Source organism: Caloenas nicobarica, chromosome 12, assembly GCF_036013445.1.
Source record: "Caloenas nicobarica isolate bCalNic1 chromosome 12, bCalNic1.hap1, whole genome shotgun sequence".
Lineage (NCBI taxonomy): Eukaryota > Metazoa > Chordata > Aves > Columbiformes > Columbidae > Caloenas > Caloenas nicobarica.
Window position 1 is genome coordinate 15,884,937 of NC_088256.1, and position 21,773 is coordinate 15,906,709.

A 21,773-nucleotide genomic window follows, 5' to 3' on the forward strand; every position below is an offset into this window, starting at 1 on the left:
CAGCCTCATTCTGGGTTGGAGTCCCTCTCTTCAACCTAAATTATGTAGAGTTTTCCAGTGTTTTTCCCAGCCTTGCTTTGCTGCTGAGGAACATAACACTTTTTTAATGAGTAACAAGAACGCGAGCCTCTGCACTGTTTTCAGAAATCTGGCATAAAGTTCATTATGAGACACATGATTCTATTTCTTGGCTGCATTTAAGTTTTGGAGTGACCTTTCCAATTCCATTCCAAGTGATCAAAGTATGTAAGTTTGTGCTTACCGGGTTTTATTTTCCAATATTTTTCTATAATAACAATTGTAACATGCTCATTTGCCTGTTGCATGCAGAGGATTTTCAGCTGTTTACCAGCACCAAATTTAGTAAAGGCTTTCATTCTGGGAAACAGCAACTCTTTTTCCAGAGCACTGGGTACAGAAACAGTTCAGATGGAAAAGTTAGGATTTTTCATCATTTCAGCTTTCTTAAGTGGGACCGTGGCTGTATGAATTACTGTCTTACTTTAAAATGATTTAAGGTAGATGTTCCTAGATAACTGAGTAGACCTTCTGCTGATATAGCTTGGTGTTTATTATGGTACCTCCCTGCATTTTTTGTTAATCAAGACTGACGCTACTATTTAATTTTTCTACCTTCAGAGATAATGTGTATGTCTCATCTGCTGTTTTTCTTGATGCTCAGATTTCTTGCACTGTACTCAAACTACTAATGAAGAATTTTGTGCCAAGCAGGTACCCAAGAGGAGTTAACAGGCCCACAAGATTACATTGTAAATATTTTCAGGATTTTTCAATATATATTTATATTGAAACACCTGGGGATAAAAATCCTGGTCTTGTATCACTGCAGAAGGAAAACCATTCACAGTTCTGTGCCAGTGCTTACACTATGGTATATCGTAGCCAGTAATGACACCTTTCTGCGAGATGACACAGAATTCCCATCTCATTCAAAGATCAAGAAGGTAAATATCTAAAACTTTCTTTTGCTTAATTTCTAATAGTTATGATCAGTCTGGTTTACTGGAAAATTTGGATCTGCTGCTGCAAAAGGAAAGCGCTGCTGATTCACCCTCACTGCCACCACTCACTAAAGGTAATGCCAGAGTCTTAACATGGAACCTGCACCACTCTCACCTCACGCTTCAGCAGGAGCATTTCATATGATAACTGGGAAGTGCACAAAAGACAATATAAGTGACAGTATCTAATAAAATACATAACCCTGAACAGAAATCTACTCAGATGTATGTTGGCTCTACCAGTACAAAAGCCACCTGCAAAATCTGATTACATCACCAGACTATGAGGATTTTACTATTTATTTTTACTGTGGAGTTATTATATTACATCCTCACCACTATGGACAGCAAAAAGCTTCAAATGCTGTGTACCAGGATACTGTTAAGCAAAAAGTCAACAATATCCAAAATGTGACTGAGAGCTGAAAAACATCTGCTTTGTGTGCTCAAGTTTTCCAGTGTCAGGAACTGACAATACATAGAACAGGAAGAGGGGCCTGTCAAGGTGACCCTCAAAGGCCTCGAGGAGGGTAATGAGGCAGAGAAAAGGGGATGTGGCTGTGGGAGAGTTGTGCTATGGAACAGAATGAGCTGAAAGATGGAAATGAGGAAATCACAAACTGCTGAGTTAGAGAAGCAGCGCAAATGACCATGGCAACAGGGATTAAGAAAGCAGAGAAGATGTAAAACAGAGCCTTGGGAGGATACAGGTGAAGGATGGAGGTTCAAAATGGGGGAAACAGAGAGTGGGAGAATGAGATAGGGAGGTACAGAGATACTGAGGGATTGGTGGGCATGAAGGTATGGTGTGGGTGACAACGTGCGAAATATTTGGTAGTATCAGGGAAATATCCCCGTGGGCCTAATAAACACAGCCACATGAAGTTACAAAACACCATCAGCCTCAAATAAATGAGGAAGCACGTGGCCCATGAAAAAAGTGGTTTAGTTATCTATAATGTACCTTTCTTCCCTGGTTATTTTTGTTGCTCAAGTTTGCCTGAAAATCTCACCTGGAATATAAGCTTATGAAGAGATGTGTGGGTCTGCAAAGAATCATCAACTGTATTTCTGAGAAATGACAACAGGTATTGACTCAGATGCGTAGTTTTCCATATGTAAAGGTCAGCATTGTAGCACTTAGCAAGCTAATAAACACACTTCAGATACCTAAAATGTTTACATCCGAGTTGTAAATATCTAGTTACAGTTACATAAAATGAGTTGATTACAGTTAGACGCATGGGTACAAGGCGACAGCGAGTATTGACATAAAGACAGTAAATGCAGGAGAGCACAATTGCTCTCTGCATAAATTTTTAGATTGGGCTTGACGGAAACTGCTATGGCATAGAAACATAAGGGTACACATCTTCTGTAGGGCTGAGTTCTTGTGCCTCAGAGCCAAACTCCACACATCATCTCAGCGCAGCTGGACTTGGCCAAGCCGCCGGCCTGGGCTCTCCCACCCGCACAGGTCGGGCCGCGCACCCGGCGAGGGGACAGGAGCGGTTTTCAGTTTCCTCAGCCCCTGCAGCCGCGGCGGCCCATGGAGCCCCGGCCCCTGCGGGCAGCTCTGCGGGCAGCCCCCCGCCAGCCCGCGCCGGCCCCTCGGCCACCTCACCTCAGCGGCGGCGGCTGCGCCTTTCCATCTCCACTCACGGCACCCAGAGATTTTTGGCTGACCCCGCCTGAAAGGCTCGACGGGAATAGCAACAACCGCGCCCCTGGCCGGCCGCAAGCCCGGCGGCGAACAGCCCCCCGGGCACCGGGCCGCCGCCGGCCGCGCGGCCGCTCTGCGCATGCGCCCCGCCGCCGCGGGCCCAGCCGCTCGGGCCCGCCGTGCGGGGGCTCCCTCTGGCGCATGCGCGCTGTGCGGCGGCGGGCGCGGGGGGGGGGTGTCCGGCCTGCGGCGATCGCTCCCGGGCGGCGGCGGCGGCAGCGGCGGCGCGGGCAGCGGCGGCGCGCGCGGGGAGCTCGTCCGTCAGCGAGAGCGGCTGGGGGAACGGGCCGCCCCCCGGGCTGCCCCCGGCATGGAGCGCTGCTGGGGCCGCCCCCCTCGCCGGGCCCGGCGCGCCCCCGGCCTCTGCCTGCGGCGCCGCCCGCGGGGCCTGTAGGGGCGGCCGCGCCGCGCCTGGCCGGGGGGAGCGGCGGCATGAGGAGCCGCTGCGGCCGCCGGCAGTGAATGGGCGTCGCGGCGGAGCGGGAGGAGCCGGAGCCGCCGGAGCCGCCGCCGCGATGGCTCAGGAGAAAATGGAGCTGGACCTGGAGCTGCCGCCGGGGAGCGCCGCGGCCCCGAGCGACGGGGGCGGCCTGAGGAGATCGAACAGCGCCCCCCTCATCCACGGGCTCAGGTGAGCGCGGCCCGGCCCGGCCCGCGGCGCCAGCGGCGGCGCCCGGAGCCCCGGCGGCAGCGGGGCCGCCCCGGGAGCGCCCTGTCCGGCGGGACGGGGCGTTCGGCAGCTGCTGTGCCGGGCGCGGGGCCGCCGCCGCCGCCCGGCTGTAGCCCCGGGGGTCGCTCCGCGGTTTTATTGCCCGTCAGCGCCCGTCCCGCCGCGCAGAGCGATGGGGATGGTTTGGCGATGGTTTGGGGCGCCTCGGGCGTGAGGGGAAACGCGGGTTCCTGAGCGGTGTCCCGAGTGGGGAGGGATTCAGGCAAGGTGTCCCTCTAGGTGCGGAGGATTATGAGAAAGCCGAGGCAGAGGTGCTGTAACTCTGTTAAAACGCTTTGTTTCCATCTAGGTCAGTGCACAGCGTTATCAGAGATAAACTAGTGATCTCTGCAACGGTTCAAGTTTGACCAAAAAAAATAACCGCACTGTGTGTGATTGAACAGTAAATGCTTTCAGAACAGCCGGGTGAATTCGGTGGGCATGATCATTTGGTGGGACCTTGAAAGACACATAAGTTTTACATCTAGTGTAAAACAATATGTCGGTTGTACTGGAGTTTTTCCCGATTACACTAATTTCAATCGTATGAAGCACTGGGAGAAACACAAGGAGTTGTGTAGACCATTTTGCTTGGATATTGTCATCAGCCTGTGACAGGCGGTATTTGCTACTAGTGGTATATCTGCAGTTCAGGAGAGCATATATTGACAATAAACTTTATGAAAGATAGTATAGTACATTGTAAGTACTTTTTTCTTTCTCTTAAACTTTGTGTTTCTATAAGGAACTAAATATCAAGTGATGTACATATCTCATAAATCTTTTGTACCCAAATGGTTAACAGTACATTACAGCTCAGAAGCGATGCAAATTCTTGGCTATTCAGTCATGATTTAATGATAAGTAAACATAATTGCAATTCTTTTACATAATCGTAATGAAACCACTATCAGTTTACATTTCCATGCAGTATAGAAGTGTTGTGAATGGCACTTGTTCCTTAGAAAGATTTCTGAGCAGGTAAACTAATTATGTGAGTGAGACAAGGTGTTTTTATAATCCCAGCCTTTTGTAAGTTGTTTCTTACAAACTGAGATCCTTGACTCTTAGAGGGGGGGAAACGGCATTCCGTAACCATGCTGCAAACAAAATATTTATTTCAGGGCCTGGGAAGGCAGAAGGGTAAGCCTGAGTTCTTGCCTTGAAACTGTGCAGCCGCTATACAATAGGCGTTTATACGAATTAAACTGAAATGCCATTGAACTAATTTGAGGTGATTGCAGTGGTTTGCTTGTTAGGAATTTTCCAGCAGAAAACTGTTTTTGCAAGATTGCAGCTCTTGGCAAGAAGCTCCAGTTTTTCCCAGAATGGCTTTGTTGGGTAAACTGAAACAAAGCTCTCGCTCTTGAACAGCTTTCTTTTTCTACTCTGCCTCCTGTTTTGACTTCTTCATTAATAGCTTTAGTAAGGAGCTCAGTGAATGAATTATCATAGAGGCAGAGAACATTTTTAAGTACAGTATTTTAGATCATGGAAGTTACCTCTGACAGAACTTTTGGCTGTTGTTTTCATGCCAAATAAGATTGATTTTTAATGGAAACTGTAAGAATTTTCTGTGAAAGGTAAGTCTGAGATCTGACAGCTCTGGTATTTTTGCAAGTGAAATTAAAAGTAAGGATATTGTAGTGTTTGGTTGTTGTTTTTTTTTTTTTTTTTTACTTTCCCTCCCTTCTAGTTAGCACTGAATATTGGACTCAGCCTGTGGTAATGTCTTGCAGAATCATTCCAACCTGTTTTCTTGATTCAGACCCTGGATTTCAGCATGTGCTGTTTGTGTTGTGTTCGCATGCCAACCAATACACTTAAAAAGTAGTTGGAGCTGTTGGCCTCAGCCAGTAAATCTCATCTCTAAACATCATGTCATGGATCCCTTAAATTTCTCCTGTTCTACCTCCTGTCAAATGGCAACTGTTTGCTCTCTTGTGGGTGTAAACTGAGTGAAACTTCTTTGAAATTGTAAAAGATGTTTGGTCAGTTGTACTTGATGTTTTAGAGAGAGTCAATGCATTCTTGGCAAAAAGCACAGCACTTATGCCAATTACTGTTGGCTTTTATTTCACAGTATAAGCTTTGTTTATTTTTTATTTACAGCTAGATAAAAGCTATCTAAAACTTATGTGTCAAAGCGCTGCATATTAAATTGGAGGATACTGACAGTGATGTGTCTTTTAAGTGCTTTATGATTATCAGTCTTTAGAACAAGGTAACACTATAGGTCGGATTGGTTTTAAGATTATATTCGTGTAGTGCTTTTGTGTTCATCCCAAGTTAGCAGCTGAAGCAAAAAAGACAAAACCCGGTGACTTCTCTTAATTTGGATTTAATTGCAATCTTGTACTCGAATCTGTTTGCCTTTGCAGTTCCTCAGTGATTTTTAGGTATGGGGATTATGGATCAAAATTTGTATTCTAATGACCATAAAACTTAATTGCTGCAGTCACATTCATTAAATGCTGATCAGTGGCTGTTGATAACACTAATGATGACCAGTGAAACTTGCTTTAGGAATCAAAAGAAGTTGCCTTGAGAAAGGAGCTCATTTTATATCAAATAACCAATCCTGCATTATTTAAATGGATGCACTGCTTCCTGGTTAGAAGTGTGACTGTGGTCGAAAGTCTTAAGGAGTTAAAAAACTGGTTTTACTGTCTGTTTAATTTAACCTCTCCTGGAAAAAAGTTCAGAACTTATTAAATGTTTGTAATGATAAGATTTATCAAGATATTGTATTTTTTAAAGTTCTGTTTTATCGATGGCATTGAAACTGGCTTCAGTTATTGGTTATATGGCATTTTATAAATTTGTTCTGTTGAATGACACTCAAAGCAATATGCAAGCTGCAGCCATTCCAAACATCATAAATTCCCACATAAATGATCAGTCTTAACAATTTTTCAGTTATTCTGAAGACTCGATGTGATTAATTAAAATCATTAATTGAAGTAGCTGGAACTGGAGGAAGAGCAATTTGGTTTCCACCCTCTGCCAGCAAACTAGAAGAGTTCTTACATACCTGTCTCTCGAGTGCTTTGTTTTGAAATGATACCTGTCACAGCATTTGAAACTGAGCTTGTATCAAGAGGTACTTTTTGATAGGAAAGAAATGGCTTTTGCATTTGACAAGTGTTTCTTTTCACAGCGATAATTCACAGGTGTTCCAGGCTAACATTCTGCGAACCCGCAGGAACAGTACCACAGTTATGAATCGTCATAGTCTGGTAAGAAAACTATTACACCAACTGCATCAGGTCCAAAGCAGATGTGTGCAAAAAGGATTAAAGGAGAAAATGAGACCATAGTCTGTGAAACTGATCCAGCATGTTTTCAGAAACAAGGCTTTAGACTGTGGCATTAATATACTGTAGCTATAGTGAAATGTTATTTATGGACCATTTGGCCTTGGAGAGTACTTATATTTCATCGTGATCATAACTTTGTTACAAAATGCAAGCAGATGTTCTTAGAGTAAGAAAGGTAGTTCACAAGGAAAACTAATTACATAGATCTGTTGTTCAGTAACCAGCATGCTAAAAAAATGCAGTGATGTTTTGATCTTAAATTATCTTTTATATAGTAATGGCAGAAGAGACTGTTGTAACCAACGACTGACACAACAAGGTATAACTGTCTGATAGAACGAGTCTTGAGGCTTACAGGACGAACGATTCTAGAATGTCTCCTAGAGACATTCATTTGTGATTTCAACTTTTGTCAGACTTCTGTCATTGCAACTCCCCTAAATCTGAATTTTTTAAAATGTAGACATTTAAAAAATCTAAACCTGAATAAAATATTGCCTATCTTCTGTTTTAGCACCGTACAGATTGTGGTAGAAGGGTGTGATTTTGGCAGATTTAAACACCTACACAATATCACATCGACAGCATGATTGCTCAGCCAGTTGGGGTGCATGAGGTTGTTATTTTCTCTAATGAAGATGTGTTCTGTTCACTGTCATGGGAACAATGTGAATTGCTAAAATGCTCGGATAACTGAAGGTCATACCCTATCTAGCTGCATCTTAGGGCTCCTGTGGTTGTCTCAGTTGCTCAGCTGAATTCTGAAATATTTTACTTTTTTAAGTAGCTTCACCAAGTCTCAGACTTGAATTCTTTTGTAACAATTACTACAGGGGCAGCTGTGCCATTCTGGATAGGTGTTAACATGCAGTTTTCTGACACTACGTATTATTGCCAAGGAAGGTTCAATTAGGCTCAGTATCTGCTGTTTATTTCCTTCCAGAAGGTGTCAGTTGCTTTGCTTAAACAACAAAAGAAAACAAAACCCACAACCACACACACAAAACAAAAACCAACAAAACATTTACTCACTAGATGCCACTGGTAGATGGGTCTTAATTTTACCTTCAGTGAAAAAGCTTATCTAACATACTGGAAAAGGGAAAAAGGGGAAGATGTCTTCCGTGTGGTAGTCTAATAGTTTTTAAGGTTTTTTGTTTAAGCTTTGTGCTTTCTTAAAACATTAAGGATTTGAGTAACATAATTTTAACAAACGCGTTCAGTCTGCTTTAGCAAGTATCCTTTAAAAGTGACCAAGGTTTCTTTTCACAAGAATTAAGTCAAAGGACTACGAACAGGGAAGAAGAGAGTTTTAAGCATTGACAAATCAAGGATCGTGACTTGTTAGAGGATCCTCAGAGTTAGAGGTTTTAGTTACTGTGTTCGATCCTACAGAGGAACACTTAACTCTCTTCATAATTTTATTTAACATTGTGAGCCACTAGTTTCGTATATGTCCTAATAATGTCAAACCTTAAAGTATGTGGATCACAGTCATAAAATTATAATATAATGAGTGGAACAAATGCATTCCTACTGTGGAGTGACAGAGTAAATAATTAGGAATGTCCTGTTGTCCAGATCTTTTTCTCTGTGTGAGAGTCAAGGTCAATTCAGGGTCCACATTGGCTGGTACAGCTTGGAGGAATTTTTTTTAGGTGCACAGGAGTTTTGGGAGCCCAGTATAATAGTAAAGCTGACCTAAACTGGACTTAAGTTGTAGCATTATAGCTGTTAGACTTTAGTAGTATATATTATAATGACCGAATTCTGGAACAAATGCTAGACATCTTCTGAGTCTGATAGGCCAATATCTTTTGTGGGAAGAAGGATGTGATGGTTTGACTTTTTTTTTTTTTTTTTTTAAGAGGGAGGATTCTGGATAGAATTAATCATCTGTGATAACTTACCATAACATTTTGTGTAAGACAGCAAAATCTTCGTATTTTCCATGACACTGATTAGAAGATGGTGCGGTAAACAGTTAATTGAATGTTTGTTAGTTCTCCAACTTTAGCACAATGAAGAGCTCTAGTAGTGTTTTGTGAAGAGGAGGAAGCCTCAATACTGCATAAAGTATATAAACACTTAATAATGATACAAACCTTACTTGCTGAACACACATCCATGTTAAAAAGACATCTTGTTTTTATGGAGGGGTTGTCAGCTTACAGAGAAGTTAAACCTGTGTTCAAAGCTTGAGCTTCGAATTCTTGATCCGTGAATGGGTTATGACAAAAGTCAACTGAGGGTCAAACATTTGAGGGATGGGAAATATATGAAAGGAAATTATATTTTGAGAGAATAATCACTTTTAATTACTTGGTTTTGAGTATGCAGTTTTAGATCATGGTATTCCAGTGAGATCTAGAAGCAAAACTGGCAAAATTAACAGAAGACCATTTCTAGTGAAATCCTCTCTGATTTTACCCAAATTGCTGAAGCTCTTGAGAAACCATAAGGAAGGTCTTTTAACTCTTTGTTAGCCTTCCGATAGCTGACTTTTTCCACCTGTCAAAGTACTCGTTTACAGGCAGACAACAATCCAGAAACCTCTTTGCATAGTGTGCTGGTTTTGCTTTGTATTTTTAAAGGACCTATTGCGGAGCTTTCTGGATCACTTAAATGAAAATATTTATGCAGCTACAAATATTAAGGGTGGCAGTGTGCTGTTTAAAAGCAGCTTCATTCTCTAGAGAAGGTGCTAAGTTGTAGTTGCCAGGCTGACAGCAATGAGCATCTGTGAGCATGCAAAGCATGGAAGTACATAGAATCATGTTCTTGCACATAATTAGTGTGGTTTATATATACTGAGAAGGTTAGAAATGGTTTGGTTTTTTAAATTACTTTGGTTTTTAGTTTGGGGTAGTGCCATAGAGTGCTTACTGAGATTTCTGCACCTTTTCCTCTGTTCTCCTGTAGTTTCTAAGTGTGTCTCAGTTGTATGTGACTTCGTTTTGCAGCTTGTGCCATCATCTCCTATCCGTATTCCAAGCAGCCGGCTTCATCAAATCAAACAGGTAAGCACAGATTCTAATTTCATTTTTAATTTTAAATATCTTTAGAGGTGGTGGTTTTGTTTTGGTTTTGGTTTTTTTTTTTTGCAGTTAATGTGTAATGTCCTTCAAATGGCTAAATATTTTACTTTGAAACTGTAGTATCGAGTCTGCTGCAGTCTGTCACTTCAAGGTGTTTTCAAAAGGAAAGGCTGTGTCTTGTCTACAGAGTTTTAAATTTCATCAAGTAGAAGACATAGCGAGAAGAAGATTGGAGAGGAAAGAGAAATCTTAAAATCGACATTTTACAAAGGAAACCCCTAATGTAAACTCTTAGGATAAAGTTTAACCAAGTTTTTGGCAGTAGCGCCAGCATAAATATTCAGGGCCAATAACAAAGTGTTCCTTAACTCGTGTTGGCACAAGACTTCTGTTCAGCCAGCAAATGAACTGGATAAGGAAACGCTCTGGCTAAAAAATAGCTTGGACTCTTCTGGCTGGTTATTTTTCATCTGTATAATTTTCTTATCCAGATCACTGGACTTGTGCTGTCGCAGCATGAGTGGAGGGGGAAGGGCAGGAGAGCAAACACTTGGGAAAGGAGGGGGGTGTGTGGCAAATATCTTGAGTTGGCTCAAGTAGCACCACACCAGACAACAGACCACAGTCTAAAGACTCAGGTTTTAAAACCAACAAGCTCAAACACCCATGGCTCCTCCATTTTATATGTCGACTTTTTGACAGTAGAATGTTTATAAAATTGGCTTGAAGATACTTTTTTTTTTTTTTTAAGCTTGCTAGTTTTCAATGGATAGGCTCTATTTTTACAAGATGAAAAAGTAAGACAACAATTTGATGCTGTGGCCGGCATTTTGAGGGTATGATGTCTGAACTGATAGAAGGCACTTCTGCTTTGCACCTCAGATATTTAAGGTGCATGCATGGTAATCCTGAGAAAAAAACCAACCCAAAACCAACAAAAAACTGCTTGCTTTTATTCGAGAAATAATTTACTGGCTTAAAGAGACTCCGAAGCATTCAGGTCAGCTGTAGAGCTGTTTTTATCAACATTAAAAAGCTTGGAGTTAATATGTAAATGTGAGAGCAAGGGCATGAACTACTATGACTCTGCTATATTACATGAATTCAAGTCTGATAATTCATTTTTTTTTAAAATACTTCTGTGTTCATACTTGTACCACACATTTGTTAGCGCGAACAATGACATTTCCTGATTTGTGTTTGATTGTTAAAATCACAAGCTGAAATTCCATGTCCTGTATACTTACTGGCACAGATGGGAACCTGGGTGATGTGCTTCAGATCTCTTTCAGTTCTTACACAGTTCAACTGTGTCATTATTTTCTAAGACTCTTCCTACATGTGATGAAGATTGTGAAGATGTTTCATTTAACTTTTGTCCTTGAACTTGACTGAATTAAGAGAATCCACTAATTCACTCAACAGACTGGACAGTATTCAGTTAGTTTTAAAGAAAGCTGCAAACCTGAGAGGGGATCGAGTCAAGTTTGTACTTTAACTTGGTGTTAACCTTTAGTGTAATTTTATATCGTTGATCCATTTTAATAATATTTTATGGATGTTTTAGAATAAAAAACTACTGCATTGCAAATTAAATGCTGACAGAGTCTAGTTAGTTACTAGTACACAGAACACGGTAAGGATCCAGTCATGCATTTGAGGATTATTTGTACTAGTTTCAAGTATGTGTATTTTCTTATATACTAGACAGCATAGTCTAGCATGTGCAGAATTTTTGGTTCATATTATCATTGTTCAGTTTTACAACAACATCTTGAATAGTAATGAAAATTAAAAAGCTGCTTGAGAAGCGACCAACTCCCATAAGCACTTCTTATATCATGGTGTCTCTTGCTACGTCTCTTTCCCGTCCTCTCCCCCTTACTCGTTTTCATGTAGTGAGAGCTTAGGGTTATTGTTGCTTGACTGAGTTCAATTAAATTTTCTCTACAACAAAATAAAATGAAACTAGATCTCTTCTGATTGCTGTAGCGAAGCGTTTTTTTTGGTCTTAATTTTCCATCTGCTAATATTTTAGGAAGAAGGAATGAATTTGATGAACAGAGAAACAGTACATGAAAGGTAGGCATTAAGGCAAGCTAGAGTACTTAATGCAGTCTTCCATGGGCCCGGGACAATACATTTCTTTTCTTCTTTATAGAGAAGTGCAAGTAGCAATGCAGATGAGCCACTCATGGGAGGAGAGCTTGAGCCTGGTAATGCATTCATGCTTTAATTTGTGTTTCTGTCATCAGTATCAGGATACTAGAGACTCTCTCATGTCAACATTCTCTTTTATAGTTTGACCTACAGTTACGGTGTTAGTGTATCGCTGCTTTTGATCAGCAATTTTTCACCCTGACAAGGCTTAGAATTATCAGTTGTTGGAGGATACATGTGGGTTCCTTGGGCTGGTGTGTCAAAAGAAAATTCCATGGATGTCTGCGCGTTCAAATTTTCTTCTATGTTCTGATACTCGCCAAGTAATATTTAAAGCTTTTTGTTGTTGTCGTTAAGCTTAAACTCGTGAATGACTACCTAAAAATTATGAATATGATGGAGGATAACTTTGGAATCTTACTCAATTCTAGACCAATCAGTCCTTTTCATGTTAAGGTACTTGCTCATAAGATTAATTGTATGTACAATTTACAGAGCGACAATGATTTTGAAAAATCATCATCACCAAAGCAAGTAGACTTTGTCCCTGTTTCTCCAGCTCCTTCACCTACCAGAGGAATAGGGAAGGTGAGCAAAATGTGGCAATAATGGTTTTATCTTGAGTAGTGCTAAATAAATTCAACTGAATTAATAGCAAAAGATTAAGCCACGTGCTCCTTTCTACCTTAACTGCAAACAAGGAACTAGAGAGTAAACAAAAGAACTCTAAAACCCCAAGCCAGAAAATACCAACTGGCAGTTGCACATCTTGTGGATGTGCATTTCTGTGGAGTGTTCAACTGTTAATCTGTGGTTAATAAACCTTATTCTTTATCTGCCTTGCTCTTAGAATAAGAGGAAGGGGCATACATTCTTATTTTATAAACCAATGAAATAAATCCTTGTCAACTTTCATGTATTCTGCATGAAAATGGAATCTGTCCAATTTTTTTTCTCAGTAACAGAAAGTGGTATCTCAGTATACCCAACCGTGTTGACCGGTGGCTTAAATTGGTACTGAGTTTCTTATTTACCTGTGATAAAGAGTTGTTGTTATGGGTGTGATACAGTGTTTATACGTAAATAATGCAAACTGTTTTGCTCTCAGCAATGTTTCTCACCGTCTTTGCAAAGTTTGGTGAGCAGCAGTGGGTTACCTCCAAGTCCTAGCCCAAGTCCAACCAGGCGATTTTCAAGGTAAGTACCGGATCACATCAGTAACAGAAGATTGGCATAGCTTGTTCACAGTAGGCTTTGAAATACCAGAATTTGTTATATGCCTAATTGACTTCTGATCACAAATATAACTTTATATATGCATGTAAACTTTGGATTTTACAATGCTCTAAAATACTTGTTAAAATCCTTATGTTGAAACATCAAGAGAGTGGGCTGCCCTGTGGCATCTGTCTTCTCAGTGTAATCTCTGTATTGCTCTTAATCAGATCTTAACTAATTGAATTGAATCCTAAGGGCGGGGGGAAACACTTATTTTGGATAAGCTGTTTTAATGCCTATTTTCTTAGTGTTTTCCACTTTGTTTGTTATCTGAATATATTGTGAATTTTTTTATATGTTTTAAGGCTTCCTTTATTAATGGTGATATCAGTATAACATATGCCTTCTTTTAGCAGGAGAAGCCAGAGTCCAATTAACTGCATTCGACCAAGTGTTCTCGGATCAATAAAAAGAAAAGGTACAGTATTTGGGTTTGGCTAATATGCCAACTTGTTAATTTTATAATAATTCATATAGCTTTCTTCATAATTCTGTTCAATTGGCCGATACTTCAAAGAGTTACTAGAAATAGAGGGTATTACAGATAACCAAATAAATTGAACTGTTTGTAAAACAGAAATTTATCAATTTGTTTTTACTGTTCCATAAAACAAGTAGTTTTTCTGTTCTAATGCCTCTCCGTTGCTGTAGTCATATAGATCTGATAGGAAACACATATAACCTGCTTAACAAAACAAAAAAAATACAACTATTGGTATATTTGACAAATAGAAAATATTGAAAGTCCTGGCTAACTGAAGCGCATAGGTACTGTAGATTTTAAAATTGCCTCTCAAAACCAAAAATGATGTGCAGAGACCTGGTAAGCACCTTACAGCTTTATTGGGAAATGCTTCTCTATCTTCCTACATTTTTCTTCAAGTTTAACCTCTAGCTATTTTATTGCATTTGTTTTTATATCTTCCTGCTTCACTTTTGTAACAGAACACTTCTGGCTCTGAGACAGCTTTTTAAATACTTCTGTGTGAGTTCTGTCATAGCCTACTTAAGCACATATCTATCCTCTCTTCTTCTAGTGTATTTGGAAATCAAAGTCAATATGTCGGTTCAGTGATAATCCTGGACCTTGTTTTTATTGATTGCAAGAGGAAAACAAACTCTCCTTATTCTCAGCTGCTCTGCTTTGGTGGAGCTGAATCAACTGAAACAAAACGATTATTCTTTGCTACTGAAGAATAAATATCTGATGTCTAAACGTCAGTTCATAACTCACTAAACTTTCCTGAAGCTTAGACTAAAATGTTTCCAAGAAATAGAGAGTCTATAAAATTTCAGCTTCAAACTTCTGGTTTACGTATAAAATAATCTGTTGCAACATGTTTGAACCACTATTCTGTTTGCTCTGTAGAAGTAGGTTTTAATTTAGAGTAGGTTTTAGTTTAAATGAGTAGTAATTGTTTTTCACTCCTTATGTCTTACCAAAGGTGTAACAGAGATAGAAGATCATCCAAAAAGATTATTCCAAGGATCCACCAACATGCTCACCCCTGAAGCTTCACATCAGGCGGACCTTGGGGGATGGTAAATGCCGCGCTGTTTATTGTGTCGGTTCCATCAGAACCACTACAAGTCTTTTTTCATCTACCAATGATCGTGCGTTGAAGTTGCTTTTTAAAAATCATTAATACAGACATCCTGTAATTTTGAAGCACTGAAATTATCACAGTAAACAGGCAGTAATATTCACTACAATTTTACAGCTTCTAGGACTGACTGTTGACGTGCTTCATGTACACGGGCATTGAGCATGTTTGGGAAAAGATACCTCATGGCTGGCAATTTTTAGTCTACTTTCAAGTTGCAGTCAAATGTAACTGCTAGTGCTTGTGGGTGGATTGGAGGTTTTTTCTTCTTGTTTTTTCCTTGCTCTTAGTCACACAGGAAAATTAGACTGACCCTCCCTGCTGGAAGGAGATAAAAAGTACTACATAAAAAATCATAACGACTTGGAATAGCAAGGGATTTTGATTTAGTATTTTAGTCAAGAGGTTAATAGTACTCAGGGTGTGCCCACACAGCTATCAAGACAGGGTTGGTCGCAGTACTTTTGTCCTTTTTGCCTCCCAGCTAATGCACACAGCTGTGCACAAGCACTGAGCCCATTCGAGTGGCAATAATAAAATAGATGTTTTAAACGTACTGTAAAAACACACCTTTTTTGCACACCCTATTCATAGTAGGTGTAGCAGTGCAGGTTCTGTTGCTGCACCTTGGTTTAGGAGGTGGTAATTTTTAAAAACACTTTGCTGTCGCTGATGACAGATCACCTATAGTTATAATTTTGTGTCCTGTGAAATAGAGTGAATGGTACAACTGAAATATGAACAGTTTACCGTCAACTCTCCTGACAGAAGAGGCCTCTGGGTATTTTTAGCCTGGGACCTTGTAGGCATTGGGTTAAAGTCTCGCAATAAATTTCTCTGCCTGGTGCTCCTCATTTCTGGGTGAGCAGGAGGAGGGAATTGCCAGGATGTGATCTGTTTGTTTGGAAGTGACCGTGAGACGTGTAGTTGCAGATTTATTTCAAACCATAGGGGTTACTGTTCCTTCAGCATTGTACATTTGTTTTCAAAATGGCATTATAATGATTGGCAGCTAGTACTAGAAATGTGCCAGAAAGAGTCCCTCACTTCTTGTATCTTGATGTTATTCTGTTTTCAGTCTGTCGTCACACGCTCTCGATGACAACAGAAGCAGCACAGGCTCTTCCTGTGACTCACCAGCTGAAGTCGGCACCAACACAGATTCTCCCGTCTCGCTCTCTGACTCCAGATCTTTTTTACCAGTAGATCTTACGGCTAAGTTACCTATTAATTGAGGAGGAGAAGTCTGTGAATGGACACCAAGAAAGAGGCTGGCTATCAATAAGACTTTCTGTTGTGCGTAACTGATTCTGTTCCTCATAGGAACTTCCAGAAATGTCATTATTTCTAGAAAACTTCCAGAATAGTTCCTTGAGGAGGAATTAGCATTTCTAGTGATTTGTATGACATTTACTAAAATACAATAAGCATTTGAATTGTAAACATATTTGATGCTAACATGAGTAAGCAAGCTGTTGATTTACAATGGATGTCGTCTTGTTGGTGTACGTTACAAATGCTGTATGTATGTTCTGCTTGTGGAAGACTTGGCTTTCCATCGGCCAACAGGCAGCGTCCTCACTAGTATCAAGTGATGCTTATGTAGTAACAGATAATTTTCATGTTTGTCTTCAGTCTGAAACCAACGAAACAGCTTACTAATTTGGCTTTATTCCCTGAGTATTAGAGATTTATATTTTTTATTCTTCATATGAAAGCAGGAAGATGGGGGCGGGAGAGAATTTATTCTTGTGTTCTGTTATCTATTATGATTGGCTGTTAATTCTGTGTTCTAATAGATGTCAAAAGAACAAATTGGTGAATCGTCAACTCGAATTTATACATTGGATTTTATTCCTGATCATGACTGCTGTTGTGACCAAATCCAAGTTAGGTGTGGAACATTCTTCTGGGGTTTTGTAGTGTTGTGTCGTGTTGTTATGGTTTTTTGTTTTTTCTTACCCATTTAGGTGACATATTAGAGTGGTAGATGCTCTATTAAAGGTCTTTTAATAGGGAGAATAGTAATAATGTTTGGAATAAAACATTAAATCCTGAGATTTTAGTATTTAGGAATTCAGAAATGCATTATTTTAACAGACAGTATTTGTCATCATACATGACTTTTGTTGGACAAATACAGTGAGGAATCTTGAATGCATTTTTACAGGCTGAGGCGATCAAACGCTTAATCTGTGTTTAATCTTGTGAAATCACTTCCTCAAACAATGGCATCAAGTTATTTCTGTTGTTGAAAACTGGAGATGCTATTGGAAGCCTGGAATTTGGTAATCTGAGATGTTTCAGGGTTCTTGTACTATATTTGCAAAGGCAGTGGGTTGAGGCATGCTGATCTCAACCTTGAAATTCCCCAAACAGGAGGAAAAATCTACAAACCCCACCATAGGCAGCTGTTCCAGATTTTCCAGTGGCAACCTCATTTTGGTTGTTGGCTCCTGTTACGCGATTGAACTTCCCCAGCTGGGTCCCCATTTGTACATGTGTATGTGTCTGTACTATGTAGTTTCAAGCCTTCTCTTCAGAGAGATTAATGTTTTAATTTCAAACACTAAATCTTTGTAATGTGTAATAAAGTGAGAAAAGTATAGAGACTTCCTCAAGTAGGAGAAAAGCCCACTCTGAACTCTGCTGTGAAAGAACCACCTGGATGAAGCTCTAAATGACAGCACCCATCAAAAGTAGAAATGGGTGATTTGGAGTGCGAAGACCTGGTGACCTGAGGACCAACGACCCGTTTCTGTATGTCCTTACTGTAGAAGGAAAATAGAATCTATTTAATAGCTTTACTCAGTTCAAGTAAGATATGATATGGTTTACTTCTGATTTAATTTCTCTTAAATTATTGTAATAGTCAGCTTCCTGATTGCAGTTCCTTTTTTGAAAACAAGCAAACAAAAAACCAAAACAAGCAAACAAAAAAAAAAAAACACGAAACTTCAGACTGTCCTTCGTTCCTGCCGCAGATGGACAAGCTTGTGTTTAGTGTCTGTTTGCTCTCTGTCTAACATGGCATAGTTTCATTTTGCAGTTTCAGGTATGTGCCAAAGAGTTGCTGTGCATGTATTCTTTTGTGGTGAGGGCAAGACTTAGTTTTCTTAAATCTTGCTTGTTTCTTAAGAATGAACCTCCTGGTGTCTCTTCCAGCCTTTTTTTAAAAGATGCGTCAGTAGAGGGGTTTAATAGTTGTGTGTGGGTCAACTTGTATCTTTTCTGTTGAATATTTATGCTATTTTTCAAAGAAGTGCCAATAAATGGAAAAAGAAATGTTTTGCTGCTTCTGCACTTTGTAAGAGAGGTAACCATATTCTTGTTCTCATCTGTGATTAAATGTTTTTATTTTTAAATCAGAATATCTATTGCAACCCAGTCTAGTTTACATTTAAGTTGGCCTTAAAATCTGCAGCAGACTTTTCTGTTATCCTAGCGCAATGCTGTCGTAAAGTTCTGTGACAACTCTAGGAAAACCGAAGAATAAAACCAAACATTTTCAAAATACTTCAACAGCTACATGTGTCCCTGGTTTATATGTAGAGGAAGTCCTGGTGAAACAGTTTGAAGACAGAAGGTACAGCTTGTGGGTGGACAGTACGGAGGCTCTTTCCTCTTGGGGAGCAGAGCGGGGGCTTTGTGGTTTGCCCTAATAGGGCAATTAGTGCTGTTGGAGGAGAGAGAAATAGTTCTGTATCTGCAGTCATTCCTTTCCTGCTTTTGCAAAACGGAAATTACTTTAAACTTGTGGAAAAAGGCATCTCAGTTTCTTGTCCGTTCATGTCATCAAGAAGCTGCACCCTGGAGTCAGGAGACTTGTGTAGGCTCTTTTCCACTGAAATGAAAGATTAAATTTTGGAATCGAATCATCCTGCAAAATATATATCTGGATTCAGGGAATTATGGTGTTACACAATGTTGTGTAATCAACCCTGTACTCACATAATAAGTCATGCTGTTAGTACTACCTCTGTTTTACTAATTCAACATTAACTCATGAGCAATGAATATTGAAGCTTTGCTTGGTTAAGTGTCGTGGTTACAGGACGATTGCGTGTGATGTTCCCGAACTGGTCGGAGGTTATATTGCAAGTGTCTGTGCCTTTATCTTCCTCCATGAAGAAATGGGCAGCTTCCTTGTCTTGGGCCATATTGGAAGTATTACTGTCATATATATAGATATTTAAAAGTATATAAGTATATTATTATATGTAAACTTCTTTTTAATTCTGCAGCTCTTTCGAGGCATACAGCTGTTTCTCTGGGCTTCTGCCACTCCTCTCGCCGGGCACCCTCCCAAAGTCGTGCTTGCGATCGGCACTTGATTGCTCAGGTTGAAAACTATCCCGCGGGACTTGTTGGCAGTTAAATCGGGTTTGGGCCAGGGTGTCTTCCTTGATAACTGATAGGTGTTTTTCTTCCTTCCACCTTCTCCAGAATGACATAGCTGCTGAGGGAACATCGATAACCGTGCCAGCGCTCAGGGGGACTGTATTTTTGGAATGAGCACTTTGGCGGTTCCTGCACTTAGCACAGGAATAGATACTTCACCCTAGAAGAGAAAAACAAATGCCAGGAAAAATGAGGCAGTGCATCAGCCAGCGTCACTCGCTGGGGTCCCTGCTGTGCTGTTAGCGAGCCCTCAACAGTGGCCCACAGTCCTCCTGAGATTAATGTGAGAATTTAATCCCAAATAATAATTCTGTTTCTAAATGTTTATGTTGGTTCTAATGTCAGTGCTGCACCGCGAGTCCATCGCTGCTGTGCTGGGGTGACTCGGGGCAGGGGTGACCTCTGGAGCCCCATCAGCCTCCAGCTTGGGAACGGCTTGTGCATTTCTTAGTAGTAGTCGCTTCAGGAATGTTCACTTTATGCTGTTGTGTTCTTGCATATGTTGGAGTCGTAACTCATTTACTGAAAATAGAGAGCGTCAGGAGTCATAATTAAAATGTGTGAGCTCTTCATATCCTGTTTTAAGCAATGTTTCTCATCACCAACTGGCAGATGGAGTTTAAGTTGATCTCTCTTCTCCTGGAAGCACCAAGTTAAAATATTTGTAAATGTAACTGAATGTTTGCAGCTACAGTACCATAATTAAAACCTTACCAATCCAAAGCACTTGTCTTGCCAGAGGCCTTTTCAGTAACTGGATGCAAAAACTGTCACCCTGCGTTTTTTTTATTTGGTGTCTGTTCCCAAAGGGTCTGTCTTGGATGACTGGTTGCGTCTGTTTCTGAAGGGCATATCTTGGACGACTGGTTGTTTTACCTGCAGCAAGAGAGTCTTCCTACTTGTATTTGTTTGGTACGAGCATCCCTGTGTGATAAACTGGAGCCCAGCTGGCCGGCAGCCGCGGTCCTGCTCAGGAGATGCTTTTCCCCTGTCCCGGGGGGCTCCAAGCAGACGCGTCCCCTTCCGTCCCCACGTACACGCTGGAAGGGAGAGATTGCTTCCCCTGTTGGGGTTTTGTGGTAGAAGCCTGGGAGAGGAGGGGGCAAAAATAAACAACTGAAGGAGAATAACCTCGTTTGACTTCTAGTTAGCTGGCTGGGAAACAGAAATTTCAGAGCAGGGAGGAGTTGAGTGTGTTTAAACCAAAACCAAACATGGCCTTGATGCGCTGGATTCCCCGTTCCTGTGAAGATTCCTCAGATAAATCTCACATTGATCAGCTTTAAAATTCTTCTGATAGTTTAGTTTCTTCTTTTACTTGCTGTGTAAGAGCCTTGTAAATGCTCGTTATTCAAGATTTCTTTCTATGATTAATAATTGTGTGTAAATGTTTAGATTTTGCTGGATGTCAGCTTAGGCAGGAAGAGCTGCCCAAGCTGGAGCATTTTTTGCTGAAGGTGTAAATCTTTAGTTCTCATGATTACTTTTTCCCCTTATGTGGAGAAAAATCAAAACCACAATACACACATCATGCGTTGCTTTTTGTGGCACAGAAGCAGCGTACTGTGGTGTCTTTCAAGCCAGCTTAATTCAGGCTGTGTGGCACTGAAATCACTGCAAGGAGCTTCCTGCTAAAAATAAATCAAGATCCTTTCATTTTAAGTGCATTCACTTCAGCAGTCGGTTTTGATTTTGGAGATTCCTGGCAGATTCCTGAGGGAAAGGTGCTAATGGGTTCGGTGGTGATGATGGAACATGGGATTCCAGAACCTCACTGCAGAGTTTTATTTGTCTCCTGTTGGTGGTTTCTTGTTTGTCAAAGCATATCCTCATCTGGTGCCTTGATGTTTGTACCCCAGCTGCCTTGAGTATCTGCAGTTTCCTAGAGAGGAATGTTCTCATTTTTGTTGTTGTAAATTGCATTTTGTTGTTGTAAATTGCATTTTGTTGTTGGAAATTGTTTGGTTGTTTTTTTTTTTTTTAACTGGAAACATGGCTTTAAGTTCCATTACAGCTTCTTGGTTCTTTTATTCCATGTCTCTGATTTGTATTTTATCGGTCATCTTTGGTCCTTCTTGGTATCTCCTGTTCTGCTAGCATCGGGATGACTGCGGTTACGTGTCTCTGAGCTGATACTCCATGCATAGGTGTGACGGGAGCGCGATACTCAGCTGAGCCTTCTCACCAGCCTCTTGCCTCGTAGTGAGGACATCGCCCATTGCCGCGATTGTGCTGCTGTAATCGTGGTTGTGCTCTTGCTTCAATTATTCCTTTGAGTCTCTGCTGCTTCCAGGCCCAGTGTGTGTTTCTTTGCATAGTTCCATGTTACATTGTCAGCATGGTTACAGAGCTCTGCAGATTTTCAAGAGCTGATATGCATTAGCTCCAGTTGATTTTCTAAAGTAAACGGCTAATTAGCTTACAGCAGAGAGCTTCTGCAAGGTTGTGCTCTACAGAAGACAAAAATAGACAAAAAAGTGAGTGTTCCCCCCATACTTGGCTTTAGTTGTTACATTTG

The 21,773-nt window shown here is 40.8% G+C and overlaps 1 protein-coding gene across 2 annotated transcripts; it reads left to right on the plus strand.

Moving 5' to 3' along the window:
- Positions 1-2,957: 2,957 nt before the first annotated feature.
- On the plus strand, positions 2,958-18,677 carry LOC135993441 (P2R1A-PPP2R2A-interacting phosphatase regulator 1). 2 transcript variants are annotated; one of them, XM_065643320.1, is made up of 10 exons: positions 2,958-3,376; positions 6,615-6,693; positions 9,738-9,794; positions 11,851-11,894; positions 11,974-12,028; positions 12,468-12,560; positions 13,081-13,169; positions 13,604-13,668; positions 14,696-14,792; positions 15,933-18,676. In XM_065643320.1, exons 1-10 carry the CDS (start codon positions 3,261-3,263, stop codon positions 16,087-16,089), a joined length of 852 nt encoding a protein of 283 aa, XP_065499392.1. In that variant the 5' UTR covers positions 2,958-3,260; the 3' UTR covers positions 16,090-18,676. The 2 variants fall into 2 exon arrangements, with proteins under 2 accessions (XP_065499392.1, XP_065499391.1); XM_065643319.1 differs by having other exon boundaries at positions 3,165-3,376; positions 13,607-13,668; positions 15,933-18,677.
- Positions 18,678-21,773: the final 3,096 nt, after the last annotated feature.

Bases quoted from the DNA above. Each gene is read 5' to 3' on its own strand.
- LOC135993441 (XM_065643320.1), top strand. From the start codon at position 3,261: ATGGCTCAGGAGAAAATGGAGCTGGACCTGGAGCTGCCGCCGGGGAGC. The intron at 12,029-12,467 runs GTAATGCATTCA...TACAATTTACAG, and splicing joins GGGAGGAGAGCTTGAGCCTG to AGCGACAATGATTTTGAAAA. The intron at 13,669-14,695 runs GTACAGTATTTG...GTCTTACCAAAG, and splicing joins CGGATCAATAAAAAGAAAAG to GTGTAACAGAGATAGAAGAT.